This window comes from Sander vitreus, chromosome 23, assembly GCF_031162955.1.
Source record: "Sander vitreus isolate 19-12246 chromosome 23, sanVit1, whole genome shotgun sequence".
NCBI lineage: Eukaryota > Metazoa > Chordata > Actinopteri > Perciformes > Percidae > Sander > Sander vitreus.
In genome coordinates, this window is record NC_135877.1 from 22,656,367 (window position 1) to 22,658,866 (window position 2,500).

The window sequence follows — 2,500 nt, forward strand, 5'->3', positions numbered from 1 at the left end:
GGTCATTAAAACAAGAATCTGGCTCCTCTGGCTCCACCTGCAGCCTGTAGCGTCCGCCACTCCCTGTTCAGATGCACCAATCAGGGCCAGGGAGGGTGTCTAACTGTTCAGATGCACCAATCAGGGCCAGGGAGGGTGTCTAACTGTTCAGATGCACCAATCAGGGCCAGGGGGGGTGTCTAACTGTTCAGATGCACCAATCAGGGCCAGGGGGGGTGTCTAACTGCGTGTCAATCACTGCTCATGCACACGCATTCATTCTCCCTTGTGGGGGGAGGGGCTTAGGAGACCGTTTTGGGCTTTAGCAGAAAGGGGGGGAGGGAATGAGAAGTTGTTGATGTTAACATGTTAGTCCTGATCGTCCCAGTTCTACCTACAGCACCTTTAAGAGACAAATGAAAGACCATTTGTCTGACCTGGCTGATGCTCGTCGTGTGTCTAATGACGTCACCTCGCTCTCACATCGCACATTAACTCGGTGAGCACTTCCTAAAAGTAGGACGAAAAGAGTTGTGGCCGACATGTTTGGTTAAAGTTTTGTTCATTTAACGTTCTGTCTGAATATTATTTCACCATTTCATCACTGAGAACCAAACCTGAGTTATTTAACTTCTCTCATGCCTGCCATTCCCATCACACACACACACACACACACACACACAGACACACACAGACACAGACACACACACACAGACACAGACACAGACACACAGGCACACAGACACAGGCGCACAGACACACACACACACACACACACAGACACACACACACACACAGGCACACACACACACACACACACACAGACACACACACGCACAGACACACACACACACACACACGCACAGGCACACACACACAGACACGCACAGGCACACACACACACACACACACAGACGCACAGACACACACGCACAGACACACACACACACACACACACACACACACACACACACACACACACACACACACAGACACACACACACACAGACACGCACAGGCACACACACACAGGCACAGACGCACAGACACACACGCACAGACACACACACACACACACACACACACACACACACATGGACACACACACACACACACACACATGGACACACACACACACACACACACACACACATACACAGACGCACCATCATGTCAGCAGTCTGATTTTTGATTTTCTGTCAGAAATAAATATCTTATTTTTGAGATTTTTGCATGAAATCATCATAACAAGTTATTTTCTGCATCTTCCTTTTCTTTTATTCCCCATTTATTCTTTCCTCTCTGTGTTTTTTTTTTCCTTCCTTTTCTTTCTATGGTGTGTTTTCTGTGTTCGTGTGACCCGGCTGCAGCCAAACTGCAGCTGGCGGCGGCCGAGGGCGGAGCTGGTAGTCACAGCCGGCTGCAGCGCTGCCTGAGGAGAGGCCGCAGCCTGCAGCAGCGCATCCTGCAGCAGCAGCTGGACTCAGAGGCTGCAGGCACACTGCAGCAGGAACAGCCCAGGTACCACCTGTAGTCCCAAGTAGCTAGCTTGAGCTGCTTTCCGACCTTAGGGATTTTTGCAGTTCCTAGAACATAACGTTCCTAGGACCCTGTTTTTCTCCTGTTCCAACTGGACCAATTTAGGGATTATTAAGTTCCTCTGGCCGCAGTTCCTGTTAAGGTCGTGACACACCGACCAGACGGCCGACTGTCGGCAGAAAAGACAGTTGAGTTGGTCCAAAAAGTACCTGAGAACACAATGAAGAGACTCGAGTCAACGACCTCGCCAGACTGTCAGACGGCCGATTATCAGCTCGGTGTGTCTCGACCTTAACTCTTTCAGCTCCTACTTCAGGGCAGGGTCTTCTCCCTTCTCCCTTTCCTTGTGTTATAATAACAAAAGGTCAGTTCCTATGGTCTCTTGGCCAGTGTGAATGCAAATGGGAAAACTGGTTTTGGGGGAGAGTAGCTAGTAGATCTGTTTAGAAGTGGACTGTTCCTGTAACTACATCGGTCAGAAAGAGGCTTTGGGTGTCAGAACGCTGAACAAGACATTTCTAGGCCACCAAAATGTTCCAGTTAACTTCCCTGAAGTGAAAACGGACAGTTTTCAGACAAACACGTCATGCACACCCGACCAATCTGTTTGTTTTGTAAAGTTTGCTAAGTTACAGGACACACTTTATTCTGAATGATGTGGGGGGAGAGGGGGGTTTCTGAAGATGTTCTTAGTTCCTATTGAGTATACGAACACTAACCCTAACCCTAAGTGCTGCAGGACGAAATCCCAAAACCCAGAAATGACAGACAACAGCCGAAAACAAGTAGAGGTTTATTTTAATGTCCCCAGTGTTAGCGCGGTTAGCATCGCTTAGTCTCAAGACTGACAGGTCCTAAAGCATCCTGCTCCATCATCTGTTTTAAAATAAATGGGAGCATCATTTACTAAATGAACATCACGCTGTATTAAAGAAGACTTGAAGCTAGCGATAGAGACCATAAACTCATTATGAAAATGTTT

The 2,500-nt window shown here is 48.2% G+C and overlaps 1 protein-coding gene across 1 annotated transcript in view; it reads left to right on the plus strand.

Moving 5' to 3' along the window:
- usp54a (ubiquitin specific peptidase 54a) overlaps positions 1 to 2,500 on the plus strand; it is a 63,481-nt gene that overhangs the window by 50,102 nt on the left and 10,879 nt on the right. The window contains 1 exon segment of the mRNA XM_078243229.1: positions 1,350 to 1,500. Coding sequence (XP_078099355.1) covers positions 1,350 to 1,500 — 151 coding nt within the window.